At 33.3% G+C, this 15,556-nt stretch overlaps 2 protein-coding genes across 4 annotated transcripts; one reads left to right on the top strand and one right to left on the bottom strand.

Annotated features, from left to right (window-relative positions):
- Positions 1-369: 369 nt before the first annotated feature.
- LOC127730146 (uncharacterized) lies at positions 370-4,390 on the top strand. Of its 2 annotated transcripts, none has more exons than XM_052238351.1 (2): positions 370-442; positions 2,411-4,390. In XM_052238351.1, exon 2 carries the CDS (start codon positions 2,680-2,682, stop codon positions 4,150-4,152), a length of 1,473 nt encoding a protein of 490 aa, XP_052094311.1. In that variant the 5' UTR covers positions 370-442; positions 2,411-2,679; the 3' UTR covers positions 4,153-4,390. The 2 variants fall into 2 exon arrangements, with proteins under 2 accessions (XP_052094311.1, XP_052094310.1); XM_052238350.1 differs by lacking the exon at positions 370-442 and adding an exon at positions 1,576-1,692.
- A 1,549-nt stretch (positions 4,391-5,939) lies between these two features.
- On the bottom strand, positions 5,940-15,309 carry LOC127730144 (uncharacterized). 2 transcript variants are annotated; one of them, XM_052238346.1, is made up of 2 exons: positions 14,774-15,309; positions 5,940-8,822 (listed from the first exon to the last, which is right to left on the bottom strand). In XM_052238346.1, the coding sequence occupies exon 2, from the start codon at positions 8,808-8,810 to the stop codon at positions 6,795-6,797; it is 2,016 nt and encodes a 671-aa protein (XP_052094306.1). In that variant the 5' UTR covers positions 8,811-8,822; positions 14,774-15,309; the 3' UTR covers positions 5,940-6,794. The 2 variants fall into 2 exon arrangements, with proteins under 2 accessions (XP_052094306.1, XP_052094307.1); XM_052238347.1 differs by lacking the exon at positions 14,774-15,309 and adding an exon at positions 13,801-14,753.
- Positions 15,310-15,556: the final 247 nt, after the last annotated feature.

Here is a 15,556-nt window from a genome sequence, read left to right as displayed (position 1 = left end):
AACAGTCAACATTTCTAAAATTGTTAGTAAACTCCTTATAGAAGTTATTGCCGTTTAATGACGATTTTCATCTTTTTTGTTTTGAGCGTTTTTTTGCCTATTTTTTGAAAACCGTTATAGAAATATAATATCATTAAAAAGGCAAAAATGATCAGCAAGACAAGATCTACAGATGAAATTGTCAGTTGTCTTCTAATAACAGTTATTGTCCTTATATGACGATTTGTACCCGTGTTTTTAGGGCAAAAACTATAGAAGATAAAATCAACTGTACTCAGAAAAGCATGATCAGCAATACAAAGTCAACAAAAAATATATATAAGTCATGAATTATATTCTAGTCTACAGAGTTGAGAGTGTCCGTTGTTGAAGAAGCACATAGACCTTGTAAGCGACATAGGCTCTTTAGAGCTTCTAGTTTGCTGATCAAAGAGATTTGAAGGTAACATAATTCGTACGTAACGTATAATGTAAATGGGTTTTGTTTTGGAAAGACCATTTATTATGCTTGCAAAATGATATTTATATCTTAATGATATATGTATAAAAATAGATTTGAATATTGTGGGTTTTTTTTTTAAATCAGTAAACGCAGTTTTTAAAATAATGAAATCATAGATTTTTTAATGGGTAACTGGATAATATGAAATATACTTACAGATCGGGTGAAATATTTCTTTTATGTCTGGTATTTTGTTCTGTCAGCTTTAAAATTTGGAGAAATATCCCCAATAATAAAAGGGGTGTAAAATTACGAAACATATTCACTTCACACTAAACTATGCATAACAGTGTCCAGAGGATTGTGACTTTGAAACTTAACACCGTTTTGTATAATGTACATGTATGTGTATATATATAACAAAATGTATGCTAATGAAGTGAGATCTTTGCTTTATCTTGAAACATATTAATTTATCTATTGTTGTTTATCGCCTTAATTATGGAAAAATTATAGATAAATTTTACGTAAAGTATCACTCTGGGTTTGTTTGTAACAAGCAGTGTTTATCTCATTAATTTGAATAACTTTATGAAATTTAGACAATTTTGCATTTATGTGACGCTGTTAAAACAGTGCACTGTAATGTAACGGGTACCTAGCCAAAAATTTGTATCCACCTTTTACCAAATTACTGAATGTGACAAGCAACAAAAAAAAAACGCAACAAATGTATTATAGTCTAATATTCTAGAAATTAGTCAGTGTCCTCTTTCATTTCAATTGTTTTTATTTGTCTAAGAGTGGGGTTGCAAAACTTTTTTATTATTGATTAGTAGAATTTTGGTATAATGTGCATGCTTACTTTTCCCCGACCAATTTTTGTACATTGTAAGGTTATTTTCCTTGAGGGACTGTTGAAAACACGTGAAAGATATAAGAAAAACGAATAAACAGAATCGTTTTCGTTAAAACCGAGTAGTTTATAATTAATCTGTTACGGTCGATAAACGTTAGATTGACCAATTTTGAATATTACTTTCATTTCATGTCTTTTAAATTTATTGAACAAAAGTATACAAAAATAGAACATGTACAAATATTATTATGATTTGATCTCCGTTCAGACTTGTTCTAAACCATTTGTTGTTAAATGGACGTTATTGATCGAAAACAGTGTATATATGTATGTAGTATGATGTTTTACTTCAACATATACGTCAGATAAAACAAGTTTCGTTTGTAGTAAGGTAGGTTATTTCTGGAGTTGTCAGTTGCATAAACAATAAGAAATCACAATGGTATACACATGTCCGTGTTCGTTATATCTTTGTTAAGTGACGAGAGGTTTATAGTGATGATTGTGTGTCTTTTTGTTTATTCGATATTTTCACTCTGCATTCACAACGACTCCCAAACAAACTATTGACTTCAGTATAACTTTCATCGAATTCAAAGTGACTTTGTCGCCTCTTTATATATGCAAGTGATTTATCTATACAGGTGAGGAGTTCGCATTATAATTCACAAATGTGATGATGAAACCTCAACCGACTTGATTTCAATGAAACCTTCAGAGAATCTGTAGAACCTAACAGCGTTTTGTATCTCTATTTTTATTTTGGACTCCAATGATTTTGGGAGTTTTTACATAGGAAACATGGACTTTGTAATATAGACACCGTTGGTTTTCCTGTTTGAATTGTTTTACACTAGTCATTTTGGGGCCCTTTATAACTTCTTGTTCGGTGTGAGCCTAGGCTCCGTGTTGAAGGCCGTACTTTGACCTATAATTGTTTACTTTTAATACATTGTGACTTGGATGGAGAGATATCTCATTGGCACTCATACCACATCTTATTTATACATACATTACAGTCGCCTTATATATACATGTATGTAGAAAAAAACTTAGTACTTTAACATTTACAGCATATATACAGTAACTTTTTATCGCATTTCTTTCAGATGACAGTTATACCAGTATGCAACGGTGAAGCATTGTAGAAATAGCTGGACACAGAAACATGTGGACCGAGATACTTCACAGATATTAACAACAAAAGTGATACTTAGGGTTTTTTTAAATCTTACTAACGCATGCATATCATTAATCTATTATATACAGTTAATCTGTATGCTGACAATTTTTGTCTATTTGATATCAAAACTGCAAGTAAAAAGAACATTTTTTGTATATTTTACAAAAATATGAAATATAGATATAATTTGGTAAGATGATGGAAGATAGAGTTTTCTGTAAACATCACCCTGGAAAACATGTAGAATATTTCTGCAATATACACGAAAAACCTTTATGTCATGAGTGTAAGAAGGATGGACACAATTCGTGCAAAGAAATATCAAATATTCCTGCAGTCATATCTGATGTGAAAAATAGGAATATCTACGAAGATACCTCACATCTACTACAAAATCATCTAAATCAGGTGAACTTTTTACCAGCAAGGATTGCCAGCAACCTCTTAAAACTCGAAAGAGAGAAAGTCGTTTTCAAGAATACATTAACACACTATAGAAGGAAGGTCGATAAACATCTAGATGATTTGGAGACCAGTATACTAAAAGAATATCAGAACATTTATGACGAGCAATGCTCAAACCTGAAGAAACTACAGACTTTTTATTTAGAACAAATAAAACAGCTTGAACATTATTTATGGGAGCTTGAAAATGTATCTGGACTATCAGAAATTGAATCTTTCTTGACAATTAAACGTATTTCTGGTGACAGTGAAGCGGTGTTGAATCAAGACGACGTTAGTGAAATTTCTATTGACTTTACTATGACGAAGGAAATGTTAACATTTCAAAATATCTCTGCACTTGGGACTATACATATACACAAAAAACTACCGATAGAGATAAAAGGACCACCACTTTTAGCTGAAGACACCATAGTTTCTCTTGAAATAAAACCACGTTTTGAATTTTTGAAGAAACTAGATATACAAACAGAAAAAGACGAATTAGAAGTAATTGATATCAAAGAGTTAGATGAAGGCGTTTTAATCTTATCAAATCGATTGTCTGAAAATATTCTTGTACATGATATGAACAAAAACACTACTAGAGAACTGTCAATAGGAGAATATCCCGATAGCATCGCTGTTATCGACAAAATGGTGATAGCAGTAACACAGGGACGAAGAAATGTGATGATTGTCGGTGTTGTAACAGGCAGAGTTCTCAACCGTTTTGACATGGACGATGACGTAGAAGGTTTGACAACTGTTCAAGCTAAACTAATCGTCAATTGCAAAACCAAAGGACTTCAGATACTTAATATAGATGGAAATTTTATCGGTTCTATTCCGCATATAACTGGGCGACTATATTTGTGTGCTGTTAGTTCAGGTGAGATCGTGTGTGCAGACCAAGTCAACAACAGATTAACTTGTGTGAGGTTAGACGGAGAGATTGTTTTTTCTTTATCAGACCGAAATCTTATAGCCCCATATGGCATAACTGTTGACAAACATGGCGATATATTTGTGGTAGGAATAGATTCCAGTAATATATACAGAGTGAGTTCTGATGGAAAAGAAACATGTAAAATAATGACGTCAAATAACAGATTACAACGTCCATTTGTTTTACTCATTTTGAAGGATGGTAGATTGCTTGTTTCTAACAAAAGTGGTCGAGATGTTGAACTATATCAACAGAGAAATGTACACGTGCAATAATCTTGCTGAAATCAAAACGTTCATTTAGCAAGGACTATAGCAAGACTGGAATACACCACAGAGGAGTCTCATTTTACCCTTACAAGTTACAAACGTTTGCAGGCACTACTTCGTTACACAGTTTAATGTATGTATATTTTGTGTACGGGATACATGGACACAGATTATTCGAGAAAGAGATATGCAAGTTACAAGTAGACGTAGTGTTATTTCGAGACAATAAATAAGTAGACAATGACTGATAGTGTCTTGAATAAATTCAAAAGAATCAAGAAAAGTTAACACACATGGATGCAATGTTATTCCTATACATAAACGAAAACACATTGAAACTACTCCTTTCTCTCTATATTTATGGGAAAGAATTGATATGGTGTAGCAATTATCGACACAAATTAAGTCCTTACATGCAACTGTCAAAACCTGATAAGAAAAGGAACATGTTCATCTCTTCACCTTAACGTCACATATACTGAGTGAGACCTTTAACAAAGAGTATCAGCTCGCAACTCACTGCAAAGTCAATTTATTCTATACAAAAAGAACAAGAGCTAATATAGTCTCAATTCTATTTTAAGTATCTTTGAAAATTTTTTTTTTGTACAAACTATATTATATAGGATAAAAGCACTACAAATGAACAAAAGAAGACATAATGCTAATATTGCTATATTTTTAAGGATGTACTTAGGTCAGGTTTAGGAATTTTTGTCAGATGTTCGGACTCCTTGGTTTTTTTCCAACGATACAGGGTAAAACATTTTGCCCCTTAACACCCATTTTTCTTTTGAAATAAGACTTTAATAGCTCATAAAAGGTCATTTACCAAATTTAAGCAGATCCTAGATTTCTTTTCTTTCGATTTGAGACCGAAATAATACCAAAGCAAATATAAGGGAAAAGTCCGAGTCAGCCTTCTAACGCCATTTTTTAAATACAAAAATATCTCGAAAAGGAGCTCCATAACCTATCAATATTTTTAGCATATTTTGTTCCTTTAATAACTAATGCTCTTCTGACTTATATTATTAATTTTAAATTCTTTTTAATTTACACATAAGTACATCCTTAAAAAAGGATTAAAGAAACTTCAGTAACCAAACAGACACAAGTGGAAACAATCATTTTGTTGTTGCTTTTAACGATTTACAGAAAATTGAGGATAAAAACATATTTTTTTAAAAGAGAAAATATTTTTTTTTACAAAATTTCGAAAAACATAAGCATTATATTTCATTTAGATAAACCGCATCGGTGATCTTGTGGGAGCGTTCTCGCATTTAGCAAGGTTTATATTCATACCACATTTACATGTCCTGGTCCTTATAAGTTTGTTTTTGTGTTGATGACTTATATATATGTCTAACCAGTATCTCCTAATTGCATCGATCGATGATCTAGTAGTCACACAACTGCATTGAACGGTGGGATAAAAACAAAGCTGTAATAATACTAGTAGGATACTAATTTTGATGATCGTTAGTATATAAGGTTTACAGATGAGTTAACATTACTGAAATTGTCAATCAACTCCTTAAAAGTATAATCGCACAAACTACGGACTCATATGAGATGAATTATTGACTTGCAAGCCAATAATACATTTGCGATATTTTTGAGATTTAATATTTTAACAAATTTGAACCAAGCTGAAAGCTAATACCGAAATTTTTGTGGTTTTTTTTTAGTTTGTTGTGTTTCTGTCTTTGTTTATTTATTCCAATTTTTTTAGTAGGGGCAATTTAAAAACTTGACAGTGTTGCGAAGTCAATTAAGTTAACTAATACTTGTCAATTAGAATTTATTGCTTAATTTACAAGTATTCAAAGAGCGATTAAAAGTTCAAATAAATGTTTTTTCACTGAGACACTGGCCGAGATCTGACGAATTCTGGTGTGATCGAATTGTGTCTTGAAGTCCAAAATGAGAGATCTTATATAGTCTAGTGGTCCATACAAACGGTCCATAGCTGTAGGCCGGTTACGTAGTAGTCTGGTTGTGGAGTAATACTAGTCTGTGGTTAATTGTCAAACTATGCAATTAACCCCTGACGGATACATGTTATTTCACAGTAGACATGGTCATTTAGTGGCTGCAGGGTATATGTCAATAATATTCGTACAGATTGTTATTAAGTGTCTAAAGGTTACATGTAATCGTCTCGGTTTTGCTGTATGTAGTTACTTCCTGATGATTATCGTATGGAACACAATTGTGTTACATAATGCCTTCCCTCCAAAATAGAACGAAAGTTCAATAAAATACGGTATTTTTCTTCCTGTAGGTTATTCTAATAGTTTATTGTAAGGTTTCCGGTAACCATCACCACATATCTAAAGTTTATAAAGTTCTACGAGTCCAATATCATGATATAATAAGTTCATCACATTCATCAAGTCTAATAGCTGGATATATTTACACATAGTTCATTCGAATCATAAGTTCCATATTTCGGTATACATAGTTCATGTTTTATTTCCATCACCATCATAGTAAGTTGTTCCTCAATACTGGGTAGGAACGCAAATGTTTATACAATTCTATTTACACAGTTCATAGGGTCACTTTAAAATTATTTACACGGTTCGTCTTCTGCTAGTGGATTCGGTCGTCTACGTTGTATGGTTTACAATCCAGTCCTTTTACGAAGTAGTCGACGTATCTAGCTCTGGGTACATCTTTCTCAAGAGACTGGTAGCATCGGTCTTCGGTCTTGCATCGTCTTTGAGTAATGGTGCAGAGGGAATCTTCTCTCTGGAATCAGGTACTTCTGTCCCAACCATTTGCGTTGTCACCATTTGGTACCCATCGTTCGTGGCATTAGAACCCGAACTCACACCTTTCTTTTTGGCTAACCAAGATTTGTTTCTAAAAAACTTACAGTACAAAAATATAGCTATTCCAATGAATATCGCACCCAAACCCAGGGATAAACCTACTCCCCAATTTGGAAATTCAAAATCGTTTTCAATTCCCCTTAAATTTCTAAGTTTTTCAATCAAAGCGTTCATAGGAATTTGTTTAATCGCCTTTAGTTCTCTTGGTAGTTCAAGCTTTGTAAAATTTGGCAAAGCAGCATGAAAGGGTTCCCATAAACTTGTATTCAGTACTTGAAAGGTATTTAAGAATCTTTCGAACGTTTTTTCTGTTAAAAATGTACTTTCCATTTGATAAGTAGGTAATAAGGTCAAATGATCACTCGTAGCGGTACAAGTTCGCTTTAAATTAATTATAGTGGTAGGAGGATTAATTATCTGATCCGTCAACATGTTTGTATTGTCATCACATCTAATAGTGATTCTAAATTCATTAATGGTTGTAACTGCCCACATACTATCGGTCAAATAAGTTGCCATAGGCAAAATTGTGTTTGGTCGTACTTTCACTGTACATCTTGTTTTCCAATTTTCTTTATTGGCAAATAAGGCTATGATACATAATTTACTTAAATTAACTGGATAAACTGGACTTTTAATTTCACAAAAATTAACTAAAGGATTGGAACACTTGTCAATTTCATTGGTATTTAGCAGCATATATTTAGTTTTTTCTTGGTTTGCAGCAATAACTTCTGCTTCTAATTCATACTGAGCAACCATATTGCTCGAGTCAGATTGTTTATCAGTTATCGTAGTAGGAACAGGCAAGTTGTGAATCTTATAAATTTCATAAGTGTCTCTTATATCTAGTAATGGTAACGTAATGATAATGATTATTTTGTTTTCGTCCAAAACTGTACTACAGGTCAAAAATTTATAAAAATTCCAAATATCTTTAACTTCGTCACCAGGTATCTTTAATGTCGCCGGTAGTCGTCGTTTTATGTCAGTCAATAATACTCGTAAATTACCGGGTGATATAAGACTGGGTGACATGTGTCCTAAGGACAACATGTTTAGTTGTAATTGCAAATGGTTTAAATAATCCCCGGCTATATTCATAAGGTCCTTTATTTCACCTATTATCATGTCCATATGCAAATAAGCTTGTAAATAACTTCCCATAACTTCAATTTGTTTTTCTAAATCCGTAGCAAAAGTTTGAAGTCTATTTCCAAGATCTTGAACACTTTCAATCAACTCATTAACCTTGTGTCTATTTTCAGAAACATGTGTTTGTGTAGTGTTTAAGATAGTTAACCCATCTTGAACAATATGACGAATTGCATCTTGATTTTGTGCCAAAGTTTTGATATTTCTTCGAATTTTTGACAGGTCGCTGTCTGATACAGTACCAAATAAAAAACTTAATGCCTTGCCTATAATAGGAAATAAGCTACGTTTAGTTTTAAACTTTGCCGTTTCGTCGTAATATAAAGATTGGTAATCATTGAATTGTGATTGTAAATAATCTTTAGTCCGATTTAATCCTTCAACCTCCCTTTGTAGACTTAAGATAGTAGCCAAAATGTGTTTTTTTTCTGGGGTGTAAAACATAGAAATTGTGTGAACTTTTTGTGTAGCGAGAAAAGCCTTGCCCAAGTCTTGTTCTATTTTATTAAGAAATAATTCAAAAGGATCCAAGTCTACGACAAAAGTAATGAGCCAATTTGACCTTGTGGTTGATATTTCCTTAATTTTTTGAAACATGACATTTTCCTTGACAATGAATTGGCTGGTTAAGCCAAAAAGAACAAGTGAGAACCACCACCACTTCATCACTGGTTCTCCCTAAAAATAATGATACATATATAAATTATCATAATATATTTTATTTATCTGGCCTTTATCAATTTTGGAATTCATATGATAGTCCTGAATAAAATGTTTGGTTGTTTTCCTTCACAGTCTCAAATTTAATTATCAGATCGAAAATGCGTATCCGGTGCATTTTCCTTGCCTTGTTTAGAATCACTTCTTGGTGGTAAACCCCAAAGCGATTGGATCGTTTTAACCATCCAATGGCTTTGAAGTTCTCCACCGTCCACTTCCTAAGATGCTCCTGATAGGATAAGTTATGTATTTCGGCAAATTGTTTCCGGCGTCCAATTATTTCTGCGAATTTTGTGGGTAAACCACAATAATTGTCAATTATAATTGGATCCGACAGGTTAATAAGCTTCTGTATAGCGTGGAATTCCTTAAATAGAGGTTCCCTTCTCTTTCTATCTAGTATTTCCCGGAAATAATTGATCTTAAATTGTACATATATGTCCCACCATAAATTATCAGGTAATAGTTTCCACAAATAGAGGGATTCTAGCTGGGCAAAGCTTTCTTCATTGTCTGCCATTCTGTAAAATGAGAATAAATACTAGTTTTATTACATAGTTTATAAGTTTTAGAAATTTTTAAATGATTTGCATCCTTCTTACGACCTATAAAGCCAATTGATACCTACATAATACCTATTAAAGCCCTTACTAAATTTTGTACATGTTCCTTGGTTACCAATTTTGTTTCGTTAGCCCCATTATCAGTTGGTTTCCGATTATTTTTTATTTTAACCCGGTTTACAGACATGTTATCTTCCATGTCGGAAATTTCAGATTCAACAGGCGAAGCGTGACTGCTGGACATTTTATCATCAATGTCAGAAACTTCAGAATTAGTAGACGAATTTTCTACTTCTTCTTTTATGATTTGATCATCACTTTCTATTTCACTATTATTGACATTATTTTGTTCTGAGAAAATTTTCTTCCCCCTTAATTTTTTAGATAACTCCATTAATGGTATATCATCTTCTTCATCAGAATTTTCCCTTTCTTTTTTATATCTTTTTGCAATTTGATTTAACGGAGTGTCTGAATCTATGCTTTCATCATCAGAGGAGTCTTCTGATTGTGACTCAATGGGAACTACATATGCAGCTTTACGTAATGTCCTACCTTGATTGTTGTTAGGAATTTCCCAATCTAACTTAGCCAAACGAATTTGTTCAGCATGAGCCTTTGTGGTTGTCCCATCTAACTGATTTTTTAAAATAAAACTAACAGGTGAAGTTTGTTCTATAATCCTATAGTACGGAGTCCATTTTTTTGAAAGTTTGCTTGCCCTTCTATGATTTTTATAAAAAACTGGGTTTCCTACCCCAAACCTTATATCTTTGCTATGTTTGTTTGCGTACTTAGCTTGTTTCTGCTTAGATTTTTTCATGGTTTTATGAACCAACATAAATGATTTATGTTGTTGTTGCAAGGCAATTTTATGATATTCTTCCCCATTGTATTTTCTCCTAGGCTGTAAAATGTTATCTAAAGGTAAAACTGGATCCCTGTTATATAATGCATAAAAAGGTGAAAGTTGGGTGGACTCATTGATATTGAATCTAATTGCTGCTAAAGCTTGGTTCAAGTATAAATCCCAAGTTGTGGAATGATCTTCTATTAATTTTGACAAAACATCATGTAATGTTCTATGAAATCTTTCTATTTTAGCATTACCCTGAGGGTGATAGAATGAAGTTTTAATATGCTTTATATTAAGTTCCTTACAAACTTCCTCCATAGCCTTAGAACAGTTTTCCCCTCCGTTATCACTTGTTAGAATTTGAATCCCAGAATGCCTTGAAGTAATTTCTTCAATCAAAAGATGTGCAACATTGTCAGTGCTTTTTGTTGCGACACTAAAAGCTTCTGGCCACCCTGAGTATAAATCGATAAATCCTATAATGTACCTGTTACCTGACATGGTAGTTGGATACGGTCCACTCAAATCTACCCCTACATGACAAAAAGGATAAGGCGGAATTTTTGTTTCCTGAATTGGCGCTCTAACCTTTTGTAAATTGCGTGATTGACAAGGTACACAAGTAGTGACATAATTATACAATTCCTTAAACATGTTTGGCCAAAAATATTTTTGACGAATGGAATCAAATGTTTTGTCAATGCCCATGTGCCCATTCTTATCATGATATTGTTCTACAACTGCTTGTTTTATATGAGAAGGTATGTACAACCTTATAATAGGATCATTATCTACATTTGAAATGTAATAAAGTATGTCATCTATTATGATGTACTTGTTTTGCACTGCCTCGGGTACCTTATCGCTTACAAGTTGTTCCTTTAACTCACGTAATGTTTTGTCTTTCATTTGTTCGATTGACATATCAAATTCTTCAAACTGAAAATTTTCTTTTTCTGGAATATCTTCAACTAATTTATCATTATTTGCATAATCAGAAAAATGAAATCTATTTGAATTAATCACATTAATTTCGTAAGTATTGTCACTAATATCCGGATACGGATCTGGATTTTCGTTTCGTTTTTCATCTGAAGGTAATCTAGACATAAAATCTGCACACACGTTTTGGGGCCCTGGAATATACTGAATAGTACAGTTATAACCCGTTATGTTCAATGCCCACAGTTGAATTTTCTTATTTTGCATTGGTGATTCCAGAATGTATTTCAAAGGTTTGTGATCTGTTTTTATCACAAATTCAGCATTATACAAATAATGGTTCAATTTTTGTAAGGCATAATGAATCGCAAAGGCTTCTTTTTCAATGGTTGACCAACGTGTTTGCGTATCACTCAATTTATGAGATAGGAAGTAAATTGGTCTTTCAACTTCATTTTCACCCTCTATTGGGCTGGCTTGTAATTGCGTTAAACAAGCGCCTACACAATTATCACTAGCGTCCGTGTAAAGCACATATGGTTTATTCAAATCTGGATATGCCAATAAGGGAACTTTCACTAATTCACCCCTTAATTTTTCAAAAGCAACTTGACAAGTGTTGGTCCAATCAAAAACCTTGTTTTTCCTAGTTAAGGCAACTATAGGCTCCGCAATTTTTGAAAATGAAGGTACAAATCTGCGATAATAACTCAAACAACCTATTAATCCTCTAACTTCCCTGACATTCGAGGGAGCTTTCATGCCTTGAATGGCCTTAACCTTTTCAGGATCTGGTTTTAGTCCATCTTTACTTATTATAAAGCCTAAGTAATTAGTTTCATCTTGCAAAAAATTACATTTTTTCAATTTTAATTTTAGTTTGTGTTGTCTTAATCTATCAAAAACTTGTTGTATGTGGCCTAAATGTTCTTCCACTGTTTCGGAAAATATCAAAATGTCATCTATGTAAGCAGTTGAAAAATGTTCTAACCCTTGTAGTACCTCTGTAACTAATTCACTAAATAAACTGGGCCCTGAGGCGAGACCAAATGGCAATACATTGAACTCAAATAATCCCTTGTGACATACAAAAGCAGTCTTTTCCTTATCCGACTCTTTGACCTTTACCTGATAATATCCTGACTTTAAATCAAGCGATGTCATTACTTTGGCTTTACCTACTGAAGCAAGCAAGTCATCAATCAGGGGCAACGGAAAGGAATAAATTTTACTGGCTGCGTTCAGGCTGCGATAGTCCACGCACATCCTTGATGTTTTATCCTTTTTAGAAACGATAATAATAGGCGCAGCCCAAGCCGACCTAGATTTCCTAATAATATTAGCCTCTAATAATTCCTCAATAGCCTTATCTATTATTTTTCTCTGATTGAGAGGGGCCCTATAGGGTTTTAATCTGATAGGTGGATGATCCCCGGTATCAATAGTCATTTGCACTGTATCAGTGCACCCCAAATCTTTGTCTGAAGTTGCAAAAATATCTTCATTATCCCTTAACATTCTAAGTATATCCTTTTTAAATTCTTGTGGTACACTTATTTCAGACTCATCTAACTTTTTGAGTTCCGAAGTTCCTTGTGATTGATTAACATTGACTAAATTTATTTCTTCTAAATGAGAAGCCTTACCTACTACACAACCTCTTCTTAACCTAATTGATTTGTTTGTGTTATTTACAATCATCAAAGGAAACTTCCTATTTTTATTAAAATTAACCACCGTATTACTTATCATTAAGCCTGGTTCTGTACTAACATACCCTGAAGCTACAGGTGAGATTTCTAACAATTTAGTACTTCCAAAACTTGGATTGTTCTTAAGGCCTACGGGACAAACATTAATTGTTTGTGGTTTTAATACGGCATTTACGGTTAATCTTACAATTGAAGCCACATTAATATCTTCTTCTAATGGAACATAATTTTTTTGAATTCTTAAACATCCTAAATCAAAATATAACCTAACTCCATTTTGTACTAACCAATCTTTTCCTAAAATAACATTTCTGTTCATGTCTCTAACAACATAAAATAATTGAGTAACTTTTGTACTACCTATTTTAAATGTAAGGTTTGCACAACCTTCTACATGTAAAGACCCCCCATTTACGGACTGTAAGTTAGCCGTTTTCTTTAGTAATTTTGGTTTATCCCTCAAAGTTTCAAAAATTCTTTTGTGTATCAAAGAAACACTAGCGCCTGAATCTACGAGAGCTCTATATCTTTGATTTTGAATTTTGATTAAAGTTGAATTTGGAGCTCCTGCAACATTTATAGAATAAGTAGGTAATTTCTTTTCAATTTTACTCTCATCACCGGCTTCAACGTGACAAGAGCGCTTTAGTTTTCCTGATATACACCCCAGTTTTCTACCATGTTAACAGTCCTAGGTTTTCTATTTGGGCAATTTGGCCTAATATGTCCCCGTTGATTACACTGATAACAAATTATCTCATTATTTCTTCCCGAATTCCCTTGATATTGTTGCGTTTCAACTGCATTTACTTGTCTATATGTTCCCCTAGAACGACAATCTCGTGCTATATGTCCTACCTTACCACAAGAATAACAATTAATTTCCCTGTTTCTACCCGAATTTCCGTGATATGTTTGCATTTCTACGGCATTAATTTGTCTCAAATTTCCCCCAGAACGACAATCACGTGATACATGACCTACTTTACCACAAGAATAACAACGTTTTGCATCACGATAATGATCAATTTCCATTGGTTCATGAGAGTTCAAAGGTTCAGTCCGTCGTGGTCTAGTTAATGTCATTGGTCTTATTGTTTTATACCTTGGTTCGTCTACCCTTTCCGTTCTTAAAGTAAATCTTTTTCTCAAATTTTGTTCAGTCATTGCACTTTTAACTGCCAAAGAAAAAGTAGCTGGGTTTTCTCTCATTAATTTCATTTTTAAATAAGAATGAGCCAAACCATCTATAAAAATGCCTACGAGTTCCCTTTCTATAGCTTCATTATTTCCATCTAAATCTGAATATGCCTCATTTGCCAAATTCAATAAATTTTCTGCATAAATTTGAACAGACTCGTCCCCTTTTTGTTTTAATTGTCTCAAAAGAGTTGACGCATGTTGAGGGTCCGTAATTTCTCCAAACCTTGAAGTTAATTCTTTTTTTAATTGTTCCCAAGTGGTATCCCGATGGTCTCTTAAATACCTTTGTATGTAATCTGAACAAGCCCCTTTACATGTTTGAAAAGCTATTTCCTTAATTCGATCCCTATCATTAAAAAGTAAAGCATATTTTTCAATTGACTTAATCCAGGCTTTAAAATCTTTCGTATTACCTTCAAAAGGCGTTATTCCTTGAACTACGTTTTGAGAACAAATGGCTGATTTTAACCCTTTTAGTTCGGCGGCTACATCGCCTTGAATAGTAACTACTTCCCTTAACCCATGAAGTTCGTTCGCGACACCATTGAAAGCTAATTCTACTTTTTGTGCTGACATAGAAGTATCTTGGTTATCCATTAAAAAAGAATGAAAGCTATGGTAATTGCAACTTACGTGGTTCCTTTCTATCGTATAGTGGTTAGAAGTCCTGGTTGATCCTTGGTCTGAACGGCACCAATTTGACTTATGTTGCGAAGTCAATTAAGTTAACTAATACTTGTCAATTAGAATTTATTGCTTAATTTACAAGTATTCAAAGAGCGATTAAAAGTTCAAATAAATGTTTTTTCACTGAGACACTGGCCGAGATCTGACGAATTCTGGTGTGATCGAATTGTGTCTTGAAGTCCAAAATGAGAGATCTTATATAGTCTAGTGGTCCATACAAACGGTCCATAGCTGTAGGCCGGTTACGTAGTAGTCTGGTTGTGGAGTAATACTAGTCTGTGGTTAATTGTCAAACTATGCAATTAACCCCTGACGGATACATGTTATTTCACAGTAGACATGGTCATTTAGTGGCTGCAGGGTATATGTCAATAATATTCGTACAGATTGTTATTAAGTGTCTAAAGGTTACATGTAATCGTCTCGGTTTTGCTGTATGTAGTTACTTCCTGATGATTATCGTATGGAACACAATTGTGTTACAACAGATTGTATAGGTACCTATTCATTGCTGAAGACTGTATGTTGAACTTAAGATGCGTTTTTTTTTGTATTGCTCTCGTTACTAAATACCCCACATCTACTTTCATTTAGATAAATGTCTACTCACAGATATTATAGTGGCATGTTGTTCTGACAACATAACTATGTTATTGGAACGAGAAAAACACAGTTATAAAAATAAGGAGATGTGATATGATTGCCAATAAGACAACTATCCACCAAAGT

This window comes from Mytilus californianus, unplaced genomic scaffold (assembly GCF_021869535.1).
Source record: "Mytilus californianus isolate M0D057914Y unplaced genomic scaffold, xbMytCali1.0.p SCAF_2, whole genome shotgun sequence".
NCBI lineage: Eukaryota > Metazoa > Mollusca > Bivalvia > Mytilida > Mytilidae > Mytilus > Mytilus californianus.
The sequence above is the reverse complement of the archived record's forward strand: the minus strand, read 5'-3'. Positions and strand labels throughout refer to the sequence as shown.